The 24,924-nt window shown below is 41.3% G+C and overlaps 2 protein-coding genes across 2 annotated transcripts in view; both read right to left on the bottom strand.

Moving 5' to 3' along the window:
- SLC9A9 (solute carrier family 9 member A9) overlaps positions 1-24,924 on the bottom strand; it is a 707,151-nt gene that overhangs the window by 17,215 nt on the left and 665,012 nt on the right. The gene's annotated exons all lie outside the window — the stretch shown is intronic.
- LOC141560382 (E3 ubiquitin-protein ligase RNF113A-like) lies at positions 13,680-14,831 on the bottom strand. Its single transcript, XM_074298419.1, has one exon. The coding sequence runs from the start codon at positions 14,704-14,706 to the stop codon at positions 13,813-13,815; it is 894 nt and encodes a 297-aa protein (XP_074154520.1). The 5' UTR covers positions 14,707-14,831; the 3' UTR covers positions 13,680-13,812.

Here is a 24,924-nt window from a genome sequence, read left to right as displayed (position 1 = left end):
TCTGATCTTTCTTGGTGCAGCAAGATAACTGTATAAATATATAAACATATATTGTATTTAACATATACTTTAACATATTTAACATGTATGGGACTACGTGCCATCTAGGGGAGGGGGTGGAGGGAAGGAGGGGAAAAGTTGGAATAGAAGGCTTTGCAAGGGTCAATGTTGAAAAATTACCCATGCATATGTTTTGTATATAAAAAGCTATAATAAAATGGAAAAAAAGAACAAATGATAGTCATGTAGAAAGAGATTGAGAAGCTTTTCTTGCACCAAAGTTCATCACAGAGAGGGCATAGAGAACCTTAAACTGCAACACTTAGAAAAGTGGTGAGACCTTTACCAGAGGAGGGATGGTGAGCAATGAAGAAGAACACTGCCAGCTCCCTCTTTTCCTATGTGTATGTGTGTGTGTGTGTGTGTGTCCACCAAGGGAAATACTATAAGCCCAGAAGACTATAGAGCTCTCTAGGGATTGAAGCAGGTCTCTTAGATGGCATTTCTAAAAAGTCATCATTGACAAGACAAGATTACATTTCATAGGGAAATGTTTCAGTTCTGGAGCCAGAACTAACCTCTTTTCTATGGCTTTATTACTTTAATTATGGAGGATTGCTGAAGTTTCCTAAGTTTTCTTGAATATTATACTTTTTAAGGTCACTTTTATTTAAGTTAATATTTTAAAACTACATCCTGGTGACAAAGTGCTCTTGCCACAATGGGAGAAAAAAAAAATCGCAATTTGGGAAACTGAACATATCTTTGGTGGTTTCCAGTTTGGCTTTTTCCTCCTTCCTCTCACCCTAATTTTGCCTATAGAAGCCCTACCTGATCCTCTCCACTCCAACCCAGCAAGCATTTATTAAACATGTATATGCTTGGTGTTTTAAGTTACTAAGACAAAATGAAAATGACCCCATCCTTGAGGGACACCTCCTCTACTTTATAGTGACCACTCCCCCCTTTCAGAACGCTGCTTTGGAGTTGTGCCGTCCTTCCGCTTATTGTTTGTTTTATCTTCCCCTCCTGACTTTTGAGCTCCCTCAGGGCAGGGACCATGCCTTATCCTATTTATCTTTGTCTCTTCTCAGTTGTCTGGCATAGTGCCTTGCTCACAGAATGGCTTTACAAAAAAAAAATGCTCACTAAATGAATGAATCTGAAAAAAATAAAAGGTTTAGTAAGTCTGTATTTATATCCATCAGATAATTTCCATGGAAATATTGCTTTCAAGACCACTAATCCATTTGTTTTCTGAAAATCTTAATTCATCCAATAGGTAAAATACTGCAGAAGTGAAGAAACTGTCAGCAATGGATTTAGGTCTTGCTTTGGGGTTCTTTGCTATCTGTTTGACTTCAGTCTAGGCCCACACTTTTTTTTATTTTCAAAACATATGCATGATTAATTTTCAACATTCACCCTTGCAAACCTTGTGTTCTAATTTTTTTCCCTCCCTTCTCCACCCCCTCCCCTAAGGCAAGTAATCCAATATATATTAAACTTGCAATTCTTCTATACATATTTCCATAAGCTGCACAAGAAATATAGATTAAAAAAGAAAAAAAATAAGAAAACAAAATACAAGCAAACAACAACAAAAAAATGAAAATGTTATGTTGTGGTCTACATTCAGTCCCCAAAGTCATTTTCTGGGTGCAAATGGCTCTCTTCATCATAAGATCATTGGAACTGGCCTGAATCATCTCATTGAGAAGAGCCACATACATCAAAATTAATCATTTCATAATCTTGTTGCCGTGTACAATGATCTCTTGGTCCTGCTCATTTCACTCAGCATCAGTTCATGTGAGTCTCTCCAGCCTCTCTGAAATCATCCTGCTGGTCATTTCTTACAGAACAATAATATCCCATAACCTTCATATACCACAATTTATTCAGCCATTCCCCAACAGATGGGCATCCATTCAGTTTCCAGTTTCTGGCCACTACAAATAGGGCTGCCACAGACATTTCTGCACGTGTGGGTCCCTTTCTCTCCTTTATGATTTCTTTGGGATACAGGCCCAGTGAGAAATATCATTGGCTCAAAGAGCATGCAAGTTTGATGGCCTTTTGGTAGGTCCACAATTCTAAAACTAATCTGAGATGGTTTCCACAGTATGTTACCCTGTCTCCAGGTGGGATGTCCACAGGTTATCTTCATCCAATTGTTAAGATTCTGAAGAAATAGTATTGGACCATTTTGAAGCTACTGGTTCCACTTAGGGGCTAAGAGAATTCTCATTTCTCCTCCATCCAACTAGATTCGGTGTTTCATCCTTTGCCTTAGGATATGTTGGGGCATCCCAACAGTCATTTAGATCAAAATGGCAGCTAAAGGCTACCCTGAGCTCTATTGGATTTATAATATGGAAGAGTGGTTATAACGTGTTGGACTTGGAAATGTAGATCCAAGTTCAAATTCTATTTGAGCACAAACCAATTGTGTGGGCCTGACCAAATCACTTAGCCTTATTTTCCTCATTTATAAAATAGGAATAATAGTAATACAATAGCTGCCAAAAAACAGCTGTTGTGAGACTCAATTAAGATACTCTATGTAAAAAGTACTTTAGAGGGGCAGCTAGGTGGAGCAATGGATAGAGCACTAGCCCTGAAGTCACGAGAACCTGAGTTCAAATATAACCTCAGACACTTAACCCTTCCTGACTGTGTGACCCTGGGCAAGTCACTTAACCCCAATTGCCTCAGCCCCCCCCCCAAAAAAAAGTATTTTAGAAACTTTATAATACTATTTATAGTCTATTTATTATTATTATTAATTCCCATATGGGACTGGAAAGACGTCATCATTATTGGATCATGATTATAACTGGCCATTGTATAGAACTTAAAGTTTTTAAACTCACATTATCTGATGTGATTCTCATTACAACCGAGACATGCTGCAAGTGTGATTTTATGGATTTTTACAGATGAGGAAATAGTCTGAGAGAGGTTAATTTACTTGCCTGTTGCCACATTGCTCTCAAGTACTGAAGGATTTGAATTCAAATGTCTATCTCCTGTGTCCTTCCACCCCATCTCCAAATGATTACTAGTTCAAATATAAACAAATTCATAGGGGATTTAGAAGGATATTTCATTTGTATTGTCTTCCACTTGGCCTATAATCACACACAATATCAGGCTAATGCCTTTAATTCCTAAAGATCAAGGGTTTGAGATTATTCTCTTGTTGATTCCATTCTGGACTCCATGCATCAGAACACTAAGATGATGATTTCCAACAAGCCAGTCATAGAGGCTGCTTTCAATACTTTCTTAGAGAGGGGGGTGGCAAACGGAGTAGAAGTTCTTACATGTAAAGAGTTTTAACTGGGGGACTAATAGAGTCTATGCATTTTTAGCTTAGGTTCAAGGCTATTTCTTTGGGCCTGGCTTTTTCCATCTGTTAAACAGAGCTGCTGCCCCTTGAGTCCACCTGTTGGACAATTCTGGTGGAATTGCCAGAACTTTGCAGTTTCTGGAAAATCATCCATTTTTTTATTCAGCATGAATCATATCAGAATGCTCTTGGAGTCATTGAAGGTAATAAGCAACACCTCAAAGACCCCCAGATAAAGTCTCAATGCCCGCTCACCCCCATGTACTGTGTGGTTCATAGTACTACCCTGGCTGGCTTGTAAAAAGCTAGACTCAGGAAGGAAATTTCTCTCAAAGGATTCCTGCCCATTGTGGAAATGATGCCCTGTTTGCTGTACCAAGATCTGCACCGACCAGTCTCTTTGTTATTGACACTGTAACAAGATTTCAACCCTGGTCCATTTATTTGATGAGGGAACTAACTTATAAATAAAAATGGACTTTATTCACTACAGAAAATAGGTGATTATTCAGTGTTTCATATTATGCTTATGCTTTTATTTTTTCATTTTAACTTTAAAGCAAATGTTTTTAGTCATTTCCTCTCCTTTCCTTCCCTACTCCTGCCTTAGACTCCCCCTATACCCTTGTCAATACCCTCTGACTTTCTTATGTTCCCTGACTGGCAATGCTTTCATGATCCCTAAATAGAATGTGTGCTCATGCACCCCCTGAGCATGTTTTCCATATTCGCAACTTTTTCCAAATCCTTCCCTTTGGTTTCTTGAGTAAGGCAGGCTCAAAAACCCCTCAGAAAATGGCAATGTAGCTTGTTATTCCTTAAAGAGTAAACCTCCTCAGGTAGATTCAAGGAGATTATCTCTAAGCAATGAAGCTGGAATCTATCCAAGCAGGTGCTTCCAGTGAAGAACTATGGGGTGGGAGGTATGAAGAAAAAGGTATCTTTGATACCATATGATCAATATTACTTCTTCCCTTCATTCATACTTCTCCCTTGGGCTTAGCTTTCTTTCAAAAAGCACAATAATTAATTCATTATAACATTAATCTAGTGCTCAATCACACAGAATTTTTCGAAGTAATATAACAAATTTCATTACAAAGTTAGTGTACCCACTTCCATCTTCAAAGTCCCTCCTGGCTCTTCTTTTGTCTTTCCAGAATTCACTGAGATTGTCACACCTGGGGACTTCTTTTAGTGTGGGGAGGAGAAGGAGAAGAGAGGGTTCCTCACACTGGAATATCCCTTTGTCCTGTAGATATCACAGAAATGACAGGAATCTAAAAGACCTGGAAATTAGAAATCTAATGTTTTCCTCTGATGGCCCATTGTGGCGTGGAACTCTCAGAAGCCAAGCCAGTGGAATGTCATCTCCCTCTCCAGCTCTGCCTTCCAATTTAAAATCATATGAAGCCCCAAAAAATAAATAAGTAAAAAAGGTAACAAGACAAAGACTGTGACTGAACCAAAGTCCTTCCAATCCAGTACCCTTTCCACATACTCTTCTGCCTTCCATTCATAAAGAAGCTTAAATATTTTGCCATGTAGATGACAAATTTTACAAGAAAAGGCTATTGTTCCTGAGATTTTTGATGCTCTGAGCCCGCTCCATGTCTCCCCATAATCTATTTGGAATCTTTTGAGCAACTTTGATTGTAAGAGTCCTAGGTCCTATATTTGTATAGTGAGATAGAATTATTTAGTATTTTCCCATTTGAGCTCTCACAATTCTGTGAGGTCACATATTAGAGGCTTAATAATAACTGTTAGCTGATTTGGGGGAAGCAGCCTGGTATAGTAGATTCCAGAGTCAGATGTTCTGGATTCAAATCCCACTTCTGGTAAGTAGCCCCTGTATGATCATGGGCAAGTCATCCACCCTTCCAGATTTAGCTTTGACAACACTATATCTACCAATGAAGTAATTTAAGTGGTGAGTGTGGAGAGTGTGGATTCCCACTCTAACATTCCCGATGATCTTTACTTGGAATCACTTCCTATATATGGAAGACATCTCTTGCTATCCAGAGATTGATTTGAAGAGACCTTTAATAGACAGTTGACAGCAGCTTGCATCTACTGAAAATTCAGCTAGATCTGCCTCCTTTGCTTTCCTCAGATGAGTAAAATATTAAAAGGCTCTTGTAGTTCTGAATCCAAATGATTTGTCGTTCAACCTAGGGATCCAGAGGATTCAAATGTTAATTGAAAACTATTATATTTGATTCAGATTAGGGATAATAAAGGTATAAGAGGCTGATTTGTATAAAAGCTTTCACTTGTGGTTTCCACACAGGTAGAGAAGGGCAGATCAATCGGGTAGTCAATTTATTAAGCACCAAGCACTATGCTAAGCACTGGTGATATAAAGAAAGAGTTTCTGCTTTCAAGAAGTCCATAATCCAGTGGTAGAGATAGCATGCAAATAACTATGTATAATATATAGGCCAAATAGGAAGTAATTAACAGAGGGAAGACTAGCATTAAGGAGGATCAGAAAAGGTTTCTCGGAGATGGGATTTTAGATGAGACAAAGGAAGCCAGAGAGGCCAGAAGATGAAGTTGAGGAAAGAGAATATTCCAAGCCTAGGGACTAGCCAGTGAAATTTCCTGGACTATGGAAATGAAATGCCTTTTGAAAGCAATAGCAATTGCAGACTTTATGGTGGTCTGGGGGAAGTGAAAGAAAATTGTAGGTAGGAAAGGGACAAGGGGTGAAAGATTTTTTTCAATAACAAACAGGAGATTTTTATATTTGATCCTAAAAGTGACAGGGAGCTAGAGCAGTTTATTGTGGGGGTGATGTAGTCAGATTTGCCCTTTAGGAAGATTAATTTGATAGCTGAGTCCAGGAAGATGTACTGGAGCAGGTAGAGAGGAGGCAGGGAGCAGTCAGTACGATAGTATAAGTCTGGAGTGATAAGGATCTGCACCTGGTTGGTGGAAGCATCAGAGGAGAGAAGGGAGATATTCTAAAGATGGAAGCTGTAGGATTTGACCAATGATTGGACATGGGGGAGGTAAGAGTGAAGAGCTGAATATCAGTGGGTGTCTGAGAGACTGTAAATTATTAATAGGGATTTCTGAACTGTCACATGAACCTGGCATTTTGAAATGGGTAGAGCTCCATCAGTGCCATCAGTGAATGATTTATCATCTAATTCTACAGTGAATGATCTGTCACCTAATTCAACAGACAAACTTAATTCTCTACCTGTTACATGAAGGACACCGTGCTAAAGCCTGGGGATTTTGAGAAAAGGTTCCCAGGCTTGTCTCCTCCCCCTCCCATTCTCCCACCTCAAATGGTATTGTTTGCACACGGGGCTGGTTTTAGACTACGTAGGATAGTTTGCCAGTTATCTCCCCAACATCACCATTAGCTTGTTGCATAGATTACCTGACATGCTATTCCTACTGCACATTAATAGACCCTATATAGGGTCTATTATTCATAAAGCTGCTGGTATTACACTTCTCATCAGAAGAGGACTGATTTTTATTAACCAAAAGGCAACATGGGAACAGAGCTTTAGACTTGAAAACAGGAAGATCTAAGTTCAAATCCTGCCCCGGGTATTTTTACGATGGGACTATAAGCAAATTACTTAACTGCCTTTTTTTCTTCATCAGTAAAACGGAGATACCTTCTGTGCCGACTTCACAGTGTTGTGAGGATCACAGCTTCACAGAATAAAGAGTGTGAAGTCACTGTATTGTACAATTCATGTCCAAAAGGAATTTTTGTTCTAAGAGAACTCTGACAAGTTTGAATATCTTCAATGAAATAATACATACATACACATACATATATATTATGTATGTGTATGTATATATATATATACACACACATATACATATATGTATATGTATATATATGGCAACTATTTGACTAAATAATAGCTCTGGACCTTTTTTTTTTTTTTTTTTTTTTTTAGCACTGTGTTCCAGATCTATTATTTAATCAACTAGTTGCCATTTTATCTTTCCTTAACACTGGTTGGAATATTTAACAACTTTTTTGTTGTTAAGTCGTTTTTTAATTATGACCGACTCTTTGGGAGTTTTCTTGGCCAAGGTACTGGAAAAATTTGCCATTTCCTTCTCCAGTTCATTTATAAATGAGAAAACTGAGGGAGACAGGGTTAAATGATTTGCCCAGGGCCACACAGCTAATAAGTGTCTGAAGTCAAATACCTTTTTACTCAACTAGTTAATAGGAAAACAAACAAAACAAAACAAAAAAATCTTACCCCAACCAACTTGTTTCCATTCTAGAGTGAATTTCTCTGACAGCCTCGATCTTCTAAGTTAAATACCAGTATGTACTAAAAAGCGGCCACTCTAAAGAGGCAGATCTGCAAAATCTACAATAATTTACTAGTTTTACAGGTTGCCAGGCCCTCTTTGAGTTGGTTGACTTACTCTGAATCATTTAAATATTGAGGACTAGAGATTTGAGCCCAGGTCTTCTCAGATCACCTGTCACATTCTTTGGAAACATTAAGTCCTCTGTTAATGCTAACTTATTATTTATTCATTTTGGAGAGATCACCTAGCCCAATTCCCTCATTTTACCTATAAAATGGGGGACAGCAGAGATCATAGTATCATTGTCAGGTGCTTCTGTTTGCCCCTAAATCCCCAGGTCCCCCAAGATGACAAAAAAAGTGTCCATCAATGCTCTTCTGTCCCCTAGATGAAGAAACTCAGATTTAGGGAAGAGATTTTCTTGCAGAGCTGGCATTCAAACAGATGCCCTCTGGTTTTTACCCTTCCATCCTTCTTGTACTTTAGTTGCCCACCAGCTCAGAAAAAAAAGGCCATGGGGAAAAAGGAGACCAGATAGAGGGGTACTTAGAGTAAAGCCCTTGGAGGTTAGGGGAGGGATGACTTTCTAAAAGTCTTGGGACCAAGCAAACTTCACCCACTTTATATAATTGCCCTGGGCTGGTTATTTGCATGCTGTGGTCTCTCCTGCATAATGTCCCCCAGAACAAAGCTAAGAGTTTTATTGTGCCAGTAACACTTTCCATGGCTTCCCTCAGCGGAGAGGGGTGGAACCTCCCGGGGGACTGGATGTCTTTGATTACTGGTTCCCTGCAAACCTGGGTTTCTCTCTCCCACTGGCCCCAACCCACCTCTCTCCCCGTCTTTTTTTTTTCTTCCACCCCCTGAAATCACTTGAGTTGATTCTTTTATTCTTGAGTTGCAAGATTAAGTGACTGAGTGTTTAGATAAGATGCATTCTGTCCCAGGACAAAACAGTCTCCTATGCTAAGGGCTTGGGCCCCATTCAAGGTGAGCATAAAACTCTCCTTACTAAGTTATGTGTGTGAACGAAGGGATACAGACCTAAATTCACCTTTTCTGCACTGGTTAGCCTCTGCTAGTAAGCTCAGATAGCACAATCCTGAGCCAGGCTGCTGGGAAGATACACTTTCTATGAAAAAACTTTCAACAATTTTACTGGCAGGAACACATCTGATCCTTCTATTAAAGATCTCAAGGCGGCCAATTAGGCTGCTCCTCATCATGAGGTTATTTGCTCCTTGTAAAAATAATAAAACAGGTCCTGGCAGTTCATTTTTCCGGTGTCTTTTTTGTCTGAGAACGATCTGGCTGGGTGCCAAGAGCTTCCCAGCACTGTCAAGAGCTGTCCCAATTGCCACAGAAAAGGCAAGAGGAGTAACGAAATCATTCTATAATTTCACTCTTCCAAATTAAACCTTATATTTGCCATGATTATTTACCCTTTCTTTGTTCCTGGGAGAGGAAATCTGAGGCAAGCTCAAAGTCTATTCATTCCTTACAGTGACATAAGTGGCAATTTCCCCCTAAACAATAATTGTCCTTTTTTTTCCCTTCCCTTTTTAATATCCAGCTATTGCTAGTGTTTCTTTGAAGGAATGGGCACTTAATGCCAAACTCACTCCGGATTTTTTTTTCCTTTCGTCTCTATTTGAAAGCCAGTTCAGCTTATGGCCCTTAGGGAAAACAGAACTGATTATTTCAGTTTAGTAGGAGAAAGAAAATGCTAGGAGTCTTAGGTTAAAAGTTCCCACTCTGATGATTTCTAACTGGGTCACTTTAAGCCTCTAAGTCTTCATTTCCTCATCTTTAAAATGGGGACCCTGTGGAAATTTCCAACCTTCATCTTTCTTTTGAGGGGGGCTAATGTGGAATAGGATGGGGTGGTGGGGAAAACAAGACCTGGGATCTTTAGTTCATACTTGGACTAAAGCTAGATTTTCTGTCAAGCTGGGTCTGATTCTTGGGGACTCCATGGACCAAAGCATGGCAATACTATCCATGGGGTTTTCCTGGCAAAGATACTGGAGCTGTTTATAATTTCTCTCTCCAGGTAAACTAGGTAAGTGGGAGCTTAATGAATGGAAATGTTCCTCTGAAGGGATCATGCTTAGAAAGGGATGCCCATCCCATAAGACTTTCCCAGACATCCTGTCACATGAAGTAGCAATCGTTCTGATTGTTCAGGGCTTAGGGGCACATTTGACTCAATGAGGAAGGAGGTAGAAGGGCAATCACGCTCAATTTCAATGACTGCAGATACTTTCTGAATAGCATCTTCTTGTGTGTTTTTCTAAGATACTCAAGTTTAAACTCTTGCATATACTTTTTGACTGATGGGTTAAAACCAGAGCCAGAGGTATTAATGCTTTGTTCCTATAACCTAATTGGAGGTCTTGGAGACAAATATTTGCTGGAGGTCTGTGTACCAAATAGGTGGATGTAGCCTTAAAACAGAGTACCACAAGAACAAGTCTCCATCTCAAAGTCTCACTATATTCTGCCTTTGTTCAGTTGTTTTTCATGTTTGACTCATTGTAATCCAATCTGGGTTTTTCATGGCAGATATACTGGAGTGATTTACCATTTGTTTCTCCTGCCCATTCTACAGATAAAGTGAGGCAGTTAAGTGACTTGCCTAGGATCAGTTTGTCAGCCAGACCTGACTTCAGGCTCCACATTCTGTCCACCACACCACCTAAATGCCCCTTACTACACTCAATGAAGCACCAAGAGCTTTTATTCAGTCTTTGAATTAGTTCCAAAAAGGAATTTGATCAGTGGAGCCTATGTTTGACCCCTCCTCCAATTTATTTTTAATTTGTGGAATTTGTGATTCCATATATTCTACTAATTCCAGCTACTACTTCTGCTTCATTTCCTCCCTACCCTTGGTTATTTCTGTCCATAATAGGCAAGCTTTCCTAAGATTCAGTCAACAAGCACTTTTTAAAGGACTTACTTACTATGGAAGAGGCAAGGTGGTAGACATTGGGGTTACAAAGACAAAAAAAAAAAAATAAGATTTCCAGCTTCTAATTGGTTATCACAGTCTCTTTGAAAGCCACTGGAATAAGCCTGTGTCCCCTTTGAGAACTTTGAAAACCACCAACCTAGAGGTTAGGAATTAAATTATACGAGCCCTGCATGAAGAACAGTATTGGACATTTTATCAGTTTCTTAAGGAAATAGCTCTATTTAAAGTCACCTTTTAAGAAAAATGGGGGTTTGATGAAGGGAAATGTTTGCAAGGATAATGCAGAATGTTTCTTATTTTATATTAAAGCACTGAAAGTGCTTTAAAATGGTATTGTTTTGGCAAGCACTTCAAAAACCATAAAAAACATGAGACTGAACCATTGGTTAAATAGTGTATCACAGGGAAGAGCCCATGCCCCTCCCTCTGGCAACACTTAATTATCAGTAAACAGAACAGGTGGCCAAGATTCATGTGAGTAACCAGACGTGACAGGTGAGAACAAAACTGATGATCTCTGTGCTTAAATACTCAACATTTAGCTTGGCCAGCCCTCTCCTCTCTTCTGCACACAAACATTTTTGCTTTACTAGATATGAAGATTGAGTTTGCCATTTTAGCAATCTCCTTGTTGCTGGATGATGTCAGATAAGGAATGGAACAGTAGCCATTTGAAGGGCAGACATTAAAGAGGCCAGATTGGGTGAAAACGTGTCTGAATTTTTATCCATTATCTTCTGGGATCTTTGCGGAGAGTGCCTTTCATTTCTTTGTCTCACTTCATGTGTTAAACCCTATCTTTGGGTCTAAATGCTGTTGAAGTGAGATCAAAAGCCCTGAGTGGATCAGTCAATATATTCTGCATTATTCTTGCAAATATTTCCCCTCATTAGAGCCCCATTTTTCTTAAAAGGTGACTTTAAATATAGGTATTTTCTTAAGAAACTGATAAAATGTCCAATACTGTTCTTCACGCAGGGCTCGTATAATTAAATTCCTGTTCTCTAGGTTGGTGGTTTTCAAAGTCCTCGGAGGGGGACACAGGCTTACTCCAGCGAGCTCTCAGAGAGAGGTTGATCAACCAATTAGTAGCTGGGAAGATGGATCGTACACTGGGACTGCTTCTCATGCCACATTTACTCTTGCCAAATTCTTCCTCTCCACCTCCCTCCCTCCCTTGTTGGTACAAACTCCCCAAACTTCCCCATTGATAAGGCTGTCATTGGTAAATCACTTCTGATCAGAGAAACGCAAATTAAAACAACTCTGAGATACCACCTCACACCTCTCAGAATGGCTAAGATGACAAGAAAAGATGAATGTTGGAGGCGCTGTGGGAAACTGATGCATTGTTGGTGGAGTTGTGAACGAATCCAACCATTCTGGAGAACAATCTGGAACAAGGGACTATAAAGCTGCACATCTTTTGACTCAGTTGTGTCTTCTACTGACTGTCTGTATTCCAAGGAAATCATAAAGGAGGGAAAGGACCCGCATGTGCAAAAATATTTGTAGCAGCCCTTTTTTTTCTGATGGTAGCAAAGAACTGGAAAAGAGCTGGATGCCCATCAGTTGGGGAATGGCTGAATAAGTTGTGGTACATGAAGGCAATGGACATTATTGTTCTAAAAAAATGAACAAGCTGATCATGGAAAGGCCCAGAAAGATTTATATGAACTGATGCGGATGAAACAAGCAGAACCAGGACTATATTATATAACAGCAAGAGCGTGTGATTCAGTTATGAAAGGCTTGGTTCTTCTCCCAATAGACTTTGGACAGAAAATGCCATCTGTATCCAGAAGAGGAACTAAGGAAATAATGTATATCAACACATGCTGTGTTCCCTCTTTTTTTCTGTTGTTTTTAAAATCTCTCCCATGGTTTTTCCTTTTAGCTCTGCTTTTTCTTTCCCAACATAATTCATAGAACAATGTGTATTGAAGTAGATAAAAAACAAGGCTGTCATTGGCTTCTTTGGGCTCCCCAAACCCAGCAGCAGCAGCAAAGTCATCTTCCACTCCCCCCAACACTAATGGCTTCAGTGGCCAAGGTTCAAAATTCTGGGGCACTGACTGGCCAGATTTCCCCTCCCCCTGTCCCATTTTGTACAGGACATGAATGGAGCAATTGTATTATGATCTGTACAAAAGATGTCATCTTTCCTTCAAAACCCATCCTCTTTTCAAGGTTCTTTATCGCTACTGTGACGTCATCATTCTTCTGGTCATCCAAATCCTGACAACCCCAAGTTTTTTCTGCCCACACTCAGTTATCCGATCTCCTCCGTCTCCATGTATCCCACATTTCTCGCCCCGCACAGGACTTTACCAAATCTTTTCAATGCCCCCTTTAATAGTCGGCTAACGGGTCTCTCTGCGTCTGTCCCCCTCCACATCGTCCTCTGTCACGTCCTTCTTTCTGAAGGGCCCTTCAGCCCCCCGGTCAAGCAATCTTGGGGTCTCTAGTATCAAATATTGTGTTTTTATCTTTTTCACATGTCTATTTTGGCGGCTATTTTATCATTTATCTACCTATCGGTACCGTGTACAATTTATCCGAAGTATACACGTGTGGGGGGCTCAGTGAAAGTGAATGGGGACCACGATTTTGAAGAGACCCTAGGCCACAAGACCTCCTCTCACTGGATCCGGTGTTTTGAGGGAATCCCGTATCAGCCTTTTATGACCGGTCCCTAAGAGAGAAGGGACTTCAGAAATGGCAAGGCCAGGGCCCGGGAGGGGAGAAGCAGAATCGTGCTTCATTCTAGCTCATTAACCCGTTTCACAGACTGGCGACAATAACCGTAGCACAGGTACGGTAAATGTGTATGTTTCTGTTCACTGATGTCTGTATCCTTCCGTCTACCTACAGCTACCTACGCATTCATCCACCGTCTATCTATCCATTAATCTATCCATCCATCCATTCACTTTTCCTTCCCTCTGAATATGTCGCTGTGGTAAAAGGGGCGCCCCTCCGGCTCCGCCCCTCCCCTCCCCCACCCCGCCCCACTCAAGGCCAGACTCCGACATCAGAGGCAGGGAGCTCTTTTATTGGCCCGCTCGCTCGCAGGGAGGTAATTTTTTGGCCCGCTCTCTCGCAGGGTGATAATCTGTTGGCCCGCTCGCTAACAGGGAGCTCTCTCATTGGCCCGCCCGTTCTTGGTCTAGGGGGTGGGGCTGGCGCCGTCGGGCGACCCGTCGGGGGCGTCGCGCAGCCGCCGCAGCTGCGCCACGAGGCCCCGAGCGGGATTGAAGACGCCGTGTGTGTGGCGCTCGCAAACGTAGCAGCGCGGGGACGTGCGGAAGTGGCGCAGGGCGCAGGCCTGGCAGAAGTAGTGCTGGCACTGGGTGACCACGGGACTGCGGAAGGGTTGACGGCAGATGAAGCACCGGAAGGGCAGGCGCCCGTGCTCGACGTCCTCGTCGGCGGCCAGCTCGTAGGCCTCGGCCTCGGCCTCGGCGGTGTCGGGCTGGGCCTCGCGTTCTAACTGCCAGCCGTGCTTGTAGTCCGAGCGGTCGTGCAGGAACTTGCAGCTGTCGCCGAAGCCGCAGAAGCCGGTCTCCTTGTAGTCCTTGCACACGTCGGGCTGATAGTCCCACCGCACTGTGGCGCGCAGGTGCCCGGGCGCGCGCATGGGCCCCTGGCGCCCACACGCCTTGGCCCCCGGCTCCCGGGCCGCGTCCAGCTCCGAGCCGGCCGTGGCGCCCATGTCCTCGGGCCCGGCCGGCTTGGCCGAGCGACTGGACGGGTAGAGCACGGCTAGGCCCAGGGCGCGGTCCTCGTCGCCGTCGCGGCCTCCGCTGGCCCCGCGGCTCTTCTGGATCATGGGGTTGGCGACGGCCCGCTTCCGGTCGGGCCGGACGACGGCCGGGCCCTCGTCGCTGCTGCTGCCGCTGCCGTCTCCACTGCCACCACCGTCGGGCCGCCCTTCCCCGGCCCCGCGCCTCCGGCGGCGGCCCGCGGAAGCTCGAGGGCGGCCCGACCTCCTGAAGAGGAAGGGACAGCGCGGCCCCGACGGCGCGGACGAGGACGATGGTGACGGCGCCTCCTCGGCCATGGCGGGACGAGGGAGGGCCCGACCCCCACCTGCGAGAGGAGGATCGGGAGAGCGCCGGTCCGGGTTCGGGGGCGTGCCCAGGACAGGGGGAACGGGCCACGCCCCTTCTGGCCACGCCCCCGAGGATTGGCACGAACCTATGAAATTCAAGGGCGGGTATGAGGTCACGGGTTCCTAGCCTGGGGGAGGGGAGGGTGGAGAGGGTGTGGACAGTGAGCAGGACTAATTAATAATAATAATAATGAGAGCTTGCCATGCTGTAGACAGTCACTCATATACAGGAATCTAGATGCCCATATGTGTGCATATACGCATATTCATGCATGCATCCATAATTGCATATATGCAAATGCCCATATTTTTGCATGCATCTATAATTGCATATATGCATATACCTGCATGCATATACCTACACCCATATTTATACATGTACCCACAATTATATATGTGCCCATATTTATGCATACAGTTATAACTGTGTATGAAATATGAATAATTAAGCATTGATGGACATGGGCATGGGTATACATGTATATCTTTACATATATATTATTGTTAAAACACTACATACATTCATACATACTTGGGAATTTAGAAAGAGAAAGGAGACACACCTACACAAAGGTCATTTTCACCCCCATTTTCCAAATGAGGAAACTGAGGTTAGAAACCCTTCACCATGATTTGGGGTGGTTTGAAAAAAAACCCTAACCTTCACCACCCAGCTTTTTTTTTTTTTTTTTTTTTTTTTTTAATATGGACAACAACAGCCAGAGAACATTTGCATAAAGGCTCAGGAGTTTGGAATATTTGCCCTAATATTTATAGCTTGCATTTATGTACCCAAGAGTTCTTAGTATTTCTGGACCCTTTAGGTAGGCTTTGAAGCCTAACGAGGAGGTCTCAAATAACTGGGTGCGGATGACAGAGAAAGACTGAAGTGATGGCGCAGGTGAGTATGGGCACTGATGCGGATCATTTTAGCTTGGTCCCATCCTCTGTGGAAGTCTCCAGAGGCTCCACTTGCCGTCAGAAATCTGAGTTATATCAAGCCCTCGAGGTTACATTTCCCCCACAAATCTGTCCATTGCTCATGCCATCTTTGCTGAGCCTCTTTGGATCCATCCCCAGCTCTGTACTGGATGGTATCTTCCCCTCCCCCCAGGGCTCTTGGGCCTCTCGGGCCCCATCACGCCTTTAATCTTTCTCCTTTTTATAACTCACTCTTTAAGGGGGCTAAAGTCCTCCCTAGATTTAGCCTGCCTGCTAAGGGCTTACTCCTTGGAGTATGGGGCCCCCCTTCTCCTGGTTAATTGCTTGTCTTCTCCGTACTTAATGGTTAAAGCCTCTTTCCTTGCTAACTATGTGCTCTCCCAGCTCTGTTTCACATATACCACTCGTGGTGTCTTGTGTATCTTTATTTTGCCTGTAACCTTTTCTCCTAAATAAACCTACCTTTTGACAAAGAGAAATGCCATTGAGAATTCTTCATATGGCTGAACCCCAGCATTTGGTGTCTACAATTTCAACATTTGGAACCAGCAGTTGCTCTCCTAAATCATATCACTATGGTGTCTTCAGAAAAATGTTTTAAAATAAAATATACAGGGCTATATAAAATAAAACATAGAGGATTCCAAAGCAACCTAATGATAGTGAAGTTCAGCAAGCAGAAGGCTAAACAAAAATGGGTTAAAGGATCCCACCTTAGCACCCTTTGATTATAGCCCTCTAAGGTTTCAAAGTACTTTTGTGTGGTGTCATTTGACCTTCACAGCATTTATTATTGTCCCCATTTTATGTAAAAAAAAGAAATAAACTTGGGGCAAAGGATATTGTGGCCACCATTTTACAGATGAGGAAACTGAGGCAGAGACTTTAAGTGACTTAAGGATGGTGATTCTGTTAAGTATTTGAGGCAGAATTAGAACTCAGATTTTTCTCACTACTGAGGTACCGAACTGCAGTGTTTGAGATGATAACTTTAAATGAAACCCACCAAAGATGCCCATTTTCACACACTCCTTAACTAAAGGAGCATTTGATTTGCTCCCAATATTTTTTCCAGTTATACATCTTAACAAACAGTAGTTGACAGCCCTGGCCATTTTCTTCTGCATCTGCTCTGGTTCCAGATCTTTCAGGACTTTACTTCAAAGATTGATATAAGCCATTTAAATTACTACATCATCCTAGTGAAAGAGGCAGCTGGGAGATGATGGTTGAGAGAGCTGGTCTTAGGGCCAGGAAGAACTGGCTGTGCGACTGTCGGCAAGTAAAGTTAAGCTCAGCTTTGGTAAACCAGAGAAGGGTCCAAGTTCTGTAAATTATGGAGAAGATATCCTTTTGCACTGGTAGGTGTTTTCCTACTTTGGGAAGTCCCAATATCAGTGAAATCATATGTCCTAGTCAGTATTTGTATTTTGGTGAAATGTTCCTTAGCAGAAAAAAACCAAAACCTCAAACCAAATCAAAACAAGAAACCCCCAAAGCATTGTGGATTGGAGAGAGAATCCACATTATGATTCTAAGAAATTCTGATTAGAAAAAGGTTGGGAACCCTTCTTCTCGCATCTGAAGCACCTGCCCAGTGCCTGGCATGTAATGGCCCATAATCAATTGTTTGTCTACCTGTGGAGGCCTTTATGCTTTGGTGGAGAAAAGCTACCTTTTGCAGGTATATGCCCTCCTGGGGATTTTTGAGATCCAAATCACTGGAGAGTTACTCCTAACTTGTGTCTGATGTTAAACTAATGGGTTTCCCCCAGAAGGGCGCAACATTCTTTCAATTGCATGTTACTTAAGTGAAAAAATCTCCTTTTAAATATTCTGGCTTTTCCCTAGCAGAACCTTTCTGGGAAAAGGGCTCTGATTGGTTTGTTTTTGTTCCCCCAAGGGCAAGCCAGATACTTTTAAAGTGTGGGGGAGTGGACTTGAGCTGTATTGCTGATCATGCAGAACAACAGGAAAAATGGAACATTTCTCATTGAATGGAATTGTCATGAGTGATAGGCCAGCTAAGGAAAATCACTTTCAATTTTTCTTATTTGGTTAAATGCCTTATTATGATGATTGTAATTCTATCTCCATGTAAAGAAGAAAATTAAAATAAAAATTAAAAAAAAAAAAAAAAGTCCACAAAGCTAAACCCGATACTACTGTGAGTAACAAAAACCAAAGGAAATATCACACTTTATAAAATCCCAACGCCCCCAGGTTTCCTGGTGTTTCTGTGGGAAAATAAAAATACATTGTGAGTCCTGCTGGTTTGTATTTTAAGGGCCCAGGCAGTCCTCCCTTTTAGACTTGCTTCAAAATGCTTGGCGAGGCTGTAGGTCAGCCTAAAAGCATTAGGAAATGAGTGGGAGCTTGGCCCTGAACGCTGGGATTTCTTACTTTGTGGCTAAGGCAGAGCCCTGGGAGGGTTCCCTTAAGCTAATGGGAGCTTTACAGACAGGCTATTAGAGGAGGCCTGTAACTTAACCAGATGTTTTCCAAGCAAATGATGCCCTTAGCTACAGAATGGCTGAAGCCTGTGGCTGCCTTCTAAGGGAATTATTTTTTTGTAGCTAGAGTAGGGTCATCTTTGATATTGATAGATATACATATAAAATGATTTCATTGATCTCATGATATCAGATCTCAGATCATGACCATGATGAATAATAATTGTAAAAAAAAATCCATCAGATGCAAATTCTGGGAAGAACTTTATGAAATAATGCAAATGAATTAAAAAAAAACCCAAAACCAAAAACAAACAAACAAAAAAACCCCCAGTACATTAACAGACCTGACCATCGGCTGTACTATTCTAAGGGAAGCACAAACATACCACAAAACTAGCCCCAATACTTGGTTTAACCCAATCGGACATGGGGAAGTCTCAAGCCCCATATGCACAGGCCCAGCTAGGTGCCTTTGATCTGATTATTACCAACACAAGGGCCTGGTTCTTTCCAGGGTGGCCCAGAAGTCTTAGTGCGGGCTAAAGCTTTAGGTGTCAAGTCTGCCTCTTTCTATCCATCGCAGATCAGTGACTGGAAACCACTTGAGGACCGCTGAAAAGACCAGGTAGATGATGGTTGCAAGCTAAGGCTTTCTATAAGGGATGGCTCATTTAGGAAGAGCAAGGAGGGGAAAGATGCAATTACAATGCATGAACAAAGTCACCGTTTCCATTGGAAATGCAGGACTAGTCACGTTGCCTCTGGATATCCTTCTCTTCTTCTTTCCCTTGCCCTTTCTCTCCTCCCTCCCCCTTCTCTCATTGTGTTTAATTTTGGGAGAGAGTTGTATTTTTGTATTGCTTTTAGTTTTTCATCTCTGATAGTTCTGGAAAGAGCTAAGGGTTAAAACCTTTCTAACATGACAGGGTTAGTCCGCGTCTCATGGATTAAATGAAGTCATGAAGCTCTCTGTTGGGGATGATTTTCTGCCAGCCTAATGGAGAGGGTGGGCCAGGGCTATTACCCGAGTCTAATCCTGCCCAGCATTTATGATTTTGGCATCAGTCAGTTTGGGTGTGCTTTTGGAGAAGGCCAGCAGTGGAATCAGGCCTCGGAGCAGGTGCCCAGGCAAAATGGAAGGCTAATTGAAAGCAAAGGACTGGAAGCATGGACCTCCCCTCCCCGGGTTACTTATCTATTCATAGCATTTTAGAGGCAGAGCTTGGAGGGGCTTGGTGGCTCTGGAGAGCCCTCAGCCTGGAGACAGGAAGATGAGTTCGAATGTGACCCTAGAGTGGCTGTATGATCTCGTGCAAGTCATTAAACCTGTTTGTCTCAGTTGCTTTAACTGTGAAATGGGAATGATAACTATCTGCCTTGCAGGTAGAGTTCGAGCAAATGAGGTAATAATTGTTAGCACAATTATAATAAATAATATTATATATGCAATATAATAATAACATATTACTAGCACAATTATAATATATAACATATATATGCAATATATATGGCATCATATATAATAATATATTGTTATTGATATTGTAGGAAAATATCAGACACTTAACACAGTGTCTGTAACATTAGAGGTATTTAATAAATACTTATTCCTTTCTTCCCTTCTCCTCCCTCCCTCACCTCAAAGGGGTCTCACGTGCCATTTTATGGATTAGAGTGCACCAATTAAGGGATTTGCCTAAGGTCACGCACATAGCGAAGGTGAGAAGTAGGTCTTCCCATTCCTCAGTGCTATGTTGGTCCCAACCCCTTGCCTTTCTGCAGCAGGACCATCTGGGCCAGAAGTAACTGAGTGGGGTGGGATGGATGCAGAACTGAATCAGGATATGAGTTCTACCATTTTCTGCCAAAGTCACCTTGATTAAGTCCATGAGGATTGGCTGGTAAGCTGGAGAGCCCCAGAAGACCTTGAGTCCATGATGTAGGGGAACTGGATGAATGTTTAGTCTAGAGAAGATGAAGGGAAACATGATAGTGTTTTCAAGGCTGTTATATTGAATTGCCATTGATTGAGTGCCTGCTCTGAGTCAGCAACACTCATCTTCCTAAGTTCAAATCTGGCTTCTAGCTGTGTGACCCTGGACAAACCATTTCACCCTGTCTGCCTCAGTTTCCTCATCTGTAAAATGAGCTGGAGAAAGAAATGGTAAAGAAACCACCCCAGTATTTGTGCCAAGAAAACCTCAAATGGAGTCACAAAGAGCTGGACACGACTGAAATGACTCAAAAACAACATAGATGAGACTTGTTTCATTTAGGCCAAGGGACCGAAGAGCAGTGGATGGGAATTGCAAAGATTTAGATTTGAATCCCCCCCCACCCTCCAAAAAAAACAAACCAACCAAACAACAACAAAAAAAACAACCTGATACTTAGTTATCCTTGTTTGGAATGGGCTGCTTTAGGGGTTTATAGATCTCCACCTTGTTGGAAATCCAAAGGCTGGATGGCTTAGATATCAGCTGGCCAATGAGTTCCTTTCCAAATCTAAATTCTGTGATTCTATAATTTTGCTTTTTTGGGCCTGTTTTTTTAATCTGTAAAATGAGATGATTGCCAAGGGCCCTTCTAACGTCAACATTCTATTCTTAATAAATATTCAGCAATGGGGAGAGAACAAGTTGGCTTGTGCTGTGGATTGGAAGTAGAGATGTTGGGAGTACAATGCTTTAAGGATATGTAGATGCCTTTGAATGAGAAGGTTTATGGGACATCATACATTTGTCTTTATTCTTGCCATCCCATATAACATTCACCTTTTTCCTTTTCCTTACCTCTGCCCCACTCCTCCATTGAGTCCCACTTTTAGAAGGAAGCAAAACAGAGCATTTAGGAGTAGAAAAATCACTTGATTTGAATGACAAACACAATACCATTTTTATGAAGATGCTCACTACAGAATGATTTTCTACATGGATGAGGATTGAGCTCAGTTGTGAAATATGAGATATGTGGTCCTGAAACTCAATCTTCAGAGCTCATTGTCCTGGTTCAGATGCACTTGGAATTAAGTTGTGACATGGCCTTTAAATAGTAAAATATGTCCTTTTGGACCATATACAATTCTTAGGGAAACAGAAACATGTTACTTGAGCTCTCTCTATGAACAGCAGCCAAGTCCACAACACTAGGAAGACAGGATAGGAAGATCATCTATCACCACAGTGGAAATGCTAGGATTTGCTTGACCATCCATGCTCTGACTTGCATATCACCCTGTGATTCTCACAAAGACTGAGTTGGTCCAACAAGTAATTGCCAGCTGTGAAGGCTGTGCAAAACTAGCATAAATACATGCTGCTTCTCTATCAGAGACACAGAAAAGTCTCATATCGAGGGCTGTCCTATTTCATGTTTATTGTTAGCATAAGGAACTGGCCCCATGCAAAAAATGGTCAAGTAGGGAAATTCATCAATTTCAAAATTGTCTTTGGACTAACTGCCTCTATAAGATTCATCTTCTTCCCTCTCCCTCTAGGCTTTGTTCTATTCCTTTATAGGAATCCCTTTGAAGTCCTCCTGGACTAGGGTAATTTTTGAGTGGAGAAAAGGGGATCAAAGAAAGAGATATTGATGGATTGATGGGACTTGGTAACTGATGGGGTGTTGGGGATGAAGGAAAGGGATGAGTCAAGGATGTAAATTTATGTGACTGGAAGAATGATGGAGCTGTTAATAGATTTTGGGAAGATTAGAGACAGGAAAAATATAGTGAATGTTATTTTGGATATGTTGAGTTAGGAGACAATCTGAATGAAGATTTCTAGCAGACAGCAGTGCAGGCCTGGAGTGCAAGAGGCTGGTCATCTCTAAGGCCATTTATTTTTGCAAAAAATAAAGGGGAGATCTTGATAACTCAAAATAATGAAACTATGATAGTGGAATTCCAGATTTATATTTGAGTATGGGCAAGTTCTGTGCCCTTACAAATCACATTGCCTAATAATGCATTTTTACATCCTTTGATCTTTTTTAATTCTCCTAGCATTTCTGTGAGGTCAGTTATAGAAATGAGATCATCATTTTATAGTAAGAAAACTGAATTTCAGAAAGTTCAAGCAATTTTCTTTTTTTTTCTTTTTAAAAATTTTTTTATTTTAATAATTTTTATTTACCAGATATATGCATGGGTAATTTTATAACATTGACCCTTGCCAAACCTTTTGTTCTAATTTTTCCCCTCCTTCCCCTCCCCCAGATGGCAGGTTGACCAACACATGTCAAATACGCTAGAGTATAAATTAAATACAATATATGTATAAGTGACCAAACAGTTGTTTTGTCAAGCAATTTTCCTGAAGTGACATAGCTAGATAAGCTTAGATTGACTCTGTGACTCCATGTTCAGTATCTTTCCCCTGTACTGTAAACATAATCCCTGTCTGTCTATAAAGCCAATTTCATGAATATGCCCAAATTTCTCTCTCTGTCTCTGTTTTTTTGCCCTGTATCATTTCCACCCCCATCCCATTCAAATACCCAAAAGTTTGTACAACAATAATTCAGAAAGGAAGAGGATAAAAATCTTGACTTGACAAGTGAGAAGACATTGTGGAAGGGAACAGCAATCTCATCCCACTATAAAATATTAAGGAAGATCCTGAATGGAAGACTTAGCACTTTTGCAAGGAGGAAAGAAAGCTTAGTTACATTTGAAATTCAGAAATGAAAATGAAAGCCACTTTGAGGTTCCATCTCACACTAATCAGACTGGCAAAGAGGCCCAAAGAGGAAGTTGTCAGATGTTGGAGGGATTTTAGGAAAACAAGATCACTAGTACATTGTTGGTAGAACTGAATTTTTTTTTTTTTTATCATTCTGGAAGGCAATTTAAAATTATGTTGAAACTTTGACCCAGCTATATCATTACTAGGCCTATCAAAGAAAGCAGAGAAGGATCCATACAGACACAAAAATATTGACATTAGGCTAATTAATTACTCTACAATGATCTTTTAAGTATTCAAGTAAAAGAAAGAGTCAATCTATAACAGCAAATTTCATTGTTGCCTTATTTTAAGAAATTCCCGTAGTCACCCCAATATTAAGTAATCCACTATTCTGAGCAGTCATCAGCCATCATCACTGAGACAAGATGCTCCACTAGCAAAAAGATTATGATTTGCTGAAGGTTTAGGGAATGGTTGGCATTTTTTAGCAATAAAATATTTTTTAAATTAAAGTTTGTACATTTCTTTTAGACAAAATACTGTTACATACTTAATTAGACTACAAAGTAGTGTAATGTGCACTGGGAAATGAAAAAAATTTGTGTGACTTGATTTATTGTGAAAGTCTGGAACTGAACCTATAATATCTCCAAGGTATGCCTGTATACAAAAATATTTAGAGCCTTTTTTTTGGTGATAGCCTAAGAATTAGAAAATAGGAGCGAATCCTTTTATAACAACTGATGATATACATATTAATAATAATAGATTTATATAGCACCTACTATGTCCCAGGCATTTGTAAGTACTTTACAGATATCTCATTTTATATTTATATTTATTTTAACAAACCTGGAAGGGAGGTGCTATTATTCCTATTTCATAGTTGAGGAAACTGAAGCAAAGAGAGGGTAAGGAACTCATCCAATGTCACACAATAAATAAGTGTCTAAGTCCATACTTGACCTCAGATCTTCCTGACTCCAGGCCCAGCACTATCCACTGTGCTACCTAGGGAAAGGCTAAACAAATTGTGGTACATGGCTGTAATGGAATAATATAAGAAATGATGAAATGGATAATTTCAGAAGAAACTGGGAAGAACTTTATGATAGAGAGCAAAGTGAGCATCATGAGGAGAACAACCTATATAATGTTAAAAACAAAATTTAAAAAAGTTTTGAAATTGTTTAGAACTCTAATCAATGTAATGATAAATCACAACTAAAAGAATGAAGGTAAAATATATCAGCTTATGGTAGAAACATGATGAACTTTTTAAGTTCAGAGACACAAGGCTCTGTGGTGATTTGTTTTACTAAATTATGTAGTTATATATTGAGGACTTTATTTCTAATTGCTCACTGGGGCGTGGAAGAAATAGAAAGAAGGGAACACAAAAAAATGATTGCTAATTAAAAAAAAAGAAATTAAAATTCTATTTTGTTTCTTTAAAGGAGTCCTAAAGGATGTGTCCATAAGAGTTTTTTTTTTTTGACTGTTTACTCAGATGGCATTCTTTCAAATTCACTTGACATTACAAGATGCCACCGTTTTGTAATGCCAGGGTTAGACGTCTCTGTGCTTTCTCCCCCCTTACTATTTTCATCTTACAAAAGGAAGAATCAGGAAATGTCATCCCCAAAGCTCTTGTAGCCCAGCCAATTTACATGTAATATACATATGCAAGACTTGTTAAAGTAAGTACAGCTAGAGGGACCTGTCACAGCCACCTAGCTCTGTGGGACATCCCCCTCGTACAACAAACTTGTCAGCCATCTTCCCAGACCGTTTCCATTGCCTCCCTGCCACAGCAGGGCTTTGGTGTGGGGACTGAGATGCAGCTTTCTGCCTCAGTTCATCTAACAGAAGGACAGAATGAGCTGTCTGCATGAAATCTGGCTTAGATCTCCACCTGGGAAATTCCACACTCCCTCTTGTAGCAACATTTGCTGCTATCCCTCATGCTCATATCCTCACTATGCTTAGGGAGGGGTATCAGCTATAGGACAACAGGGTTCTGTCTTTCCCCACAAACCCTCCCCCTTTTGGACTTCCTTTCACCTGCCCAATATATTCCG

This window comes from Sminthopsis crassicaudata, chromosome 3 (assembly GCF_048593235.1).
Source record: "Sminthopsis crassicaudata isolate SCR6 chromosome 3, ASM4859323v1, whole genome shotgun sequence".
Taxonomy (NCBI): domain Eukaryota; kingdom Metazoa; phylum Chordata; class Mammalia; order Dasyuromorphia; family Dasyuridae; genus Sminthopsis; species Sminthopsis crassicaudata.
The sequence above is the reverse complement of the archived record's forward strand: the minus strand, read 5'-3'. Positions and strand labels throughout refer to the sequence as shown.

Bases quoted from the DNA above. Each gene is read 5' to 3' on its own strand.
- LOC141560382 (XM_074298419.1), bottom strand. From the start codon at position 14,706: ATGGCCGAGGAGGCGCCGTCACCATCGTCCTCGTCCGCGCCGTCGGGG.